The sequence below is a fragment of the Nematolebias whitei genome, chromosome 8, assembly GCF_014905685.2.
Source record: "Nematolebias whitei isolate Nwh7 chromosome 8, NemWhi1, whole genome shotgun sequence".
Lineage (NCBI taxonomy): Eukaryota > Metazoa > Chordata > Actinopteri > Cyprinodontiformes > Rivulidae > Nematolebias > Nematolebias whitei.
The window spans coordinates 18,487,082-18,489,352 of NC_056505.1; the positions used below are offsets into that span (position 1 = coordinate 18,487,082).

Sequence of the window (2,271 nt, forward strand, 5' to 3'; positions counted from 1 at the left end):
TATATATCCAGAAGCCCATAATTCATATTGTTTCTGAAAACAACAGCAACTAACTACAACTTGATTTTGTAATTCCCTGCTTCTCTTCCCCCTTCATCCATTCCCCATTCTCTCTTTTCACAGGTTTCATAGCTGCAGATATCAAAGGAACTGGCTCTTGGACCCAGCTCTACCTGATCACAGATTACCATGAAAATGGATCTTTGTACGATTACCTCAAATCAACCACTCTGGACAACAAAGCCATGCTGCGCCTTGCCTACTCCTCTGTGTCGGGACTCTGTCACCTCCACACGGAGATCTTTGGCACCCAGGGCAAACCTGCTATTGCTCACAGGGACCTTAAGAGTAAGAACATACTGGTGAAAAGAAATGGGACCTGCTGTATCGCTGATCTGGGACTGGCAGTCAAGTTTATTAGGTGAGTGTTTCCACTAAAAGTGAGCCCCTTTTCTTCAGACGTGAACTGATGTTTTGCTGAAATAAACTTTTTATTTGCCTAAACTTACAACTTTATTCTAGTGACACAAATGAAGTGGACATCCCTCCCAACACTCGAGTTGGCACAAAGCGCTACATGCCTCCAGAGGTTCTGGACGAGACTTTGAACAGAAGTCATTTTCAGTCATTTATCATGGCTGACATGTACAGCTTTGGACTCATCCTCTGGGAGATTGCACGACGTTGCATCTCAGGAGGTAAATATACAGAACTGCATCTTCATGACTTTATAATTGTTTCTTTTTTTTTTTTTACTGAACTATTCCTTAAGGCTTTATGGATATACAACCACAGTCTTCTTTGGCTTTGGCACTTCTTAGCATCGTATCATTGTAAATCCAACAAATTTACAACAAATATTGAATGTTTATAACTTGTCCGCAAAACGTCATTTCAAAAGATCTGAACAATCCCTTTAAATCCAAACCTTGTATTTGCTGTGTATCTTACTTGTTGTAGGAATCCTGGAAGAGTATCAGTTACCGTATCAGGAATTAGTTCCTACAGACCCTTCGTATGAAGACATGAGAGAGGTGGTCTGCATCAAGAAACTACGACCATCCTTTCCTAATCGATGGACCAGTGATGAGGTAACATTAATGAAACGATTCTACATTCTACATGCACAAAAAAAAAATGACCTCCCTAATATGGGTCTTTATCTCCTCAGTGTTTGAGACAGATGGGGAAGCTGATAACAGAATGCTGGGCTCACAACCCGGCCTGCCGCCTCACAGCTCTGCGGGTCAAAAAGACACTTGCTAAAATGTCAGAATCACAGGATATCAAGCTGTGAGGTGCCAACGCCAGCTGTGCATAGAAAAGGACAATAATGATCACACTGGCTCTAATCCAGGCCACTCAAACCTTCATTTTTAGGAGGACAAAGCAGGAGAAACACCTTGAGGGATCCAAAACCTGGAACTTTGCAACTCAAGTCATGCTGAAACCAATCATCTATGTGTCAGTGTTCGGTCCGTCAAGAGAATTCTGACATTTCATATCAGTGCGAGTGTCTAACACCAAGCAAAGGTCCCTGTGCACATGCTCCTAAGGTCTCTGAGGACCATGAGCTGAACTTGTCTCTAGAGCTGCAGAGAAACTCCAACAGTCTACTGACCAGGAGGTGGAAAACTGTATCTGTGCTTTCTGTGAAAGCTACGCTACCTGTACATGAAGGTCCGATTGCTAGAACTGGAGGGATCGGGTTGAACGCAACCTGCAGCAGAACACCTCTTGTCATTCATCGTTCCACTACTGGCTTTATATTAATATTATTATTGTTATTAAGATTAATAATATTATTATTGGATTGAGCACAGTCTATGTCACTCTTGAATGAACTGACTTTATGTTAAGAGATGTGTTTGAGGTTTTACTGTAAATTTCATTCTGTTTAAGATATAAGCGTTTGTAGACACTGAAGTTGAATATTTGTATGTGAGCTGCGGTAGGCTAATAAAAGTTGTAAAACTGCATTTTTCCATGTAAAACTCTAAATCTAACAGACTAATGTGAAAAAATAAAGTTTATATGCTCCCAATTAATCTCGACTGCAGACGTGTGCATGCTTTTTGCTGCATTGCTGCATTACTGGTACTTGTGAAAGAAATCAATTAATAGGAGCAGCTACATTTACTGTATCTATTCTAAGAAAAAAATCCAAACCATTCATAAAGCAGAAGCCCAGATGTGCATTATTTTAGCACTGATGTCTAAAACATGTTTTTCTTAGCCCCAGGTCAACTGCCGTGTTCAGTTTATTAAAGT

The 2,271-nt window shown here is 40.6% G+C and overlaps 1 protein-coding gene across 1 annotated transcript in view; it reads left to right on the forward strand.

Moving 5' to 3' along the window:
* Positions 1-1,389, forward strand: part of bmpr1ba (bone morphogenetic protein receptor, type IBa) — a 36,336-nt gene extending 34,947 nt beyond the window's left edge. The window contains exons 8-11 of the mRNA XM_037680368.1: positions 124-421; positions 523-698; positions 961-1,091; positions 1,172-1,389. Coding sequence (XP_037536296.1) covers positions 124-421; positions 523-698; positions 961-1,091; positions 1,172-1,297 — 731 coding nt within the window. The 3' untranslated portion in view covers positions 1,298-1,389. The remainder of the gene's footprint in view (positions 1-123; positions 422-522; positions 699-960; positions 1,092-1,171) is intronic.
* Positions 1,390-2,271: the final 882 nt, after the last annotated feature.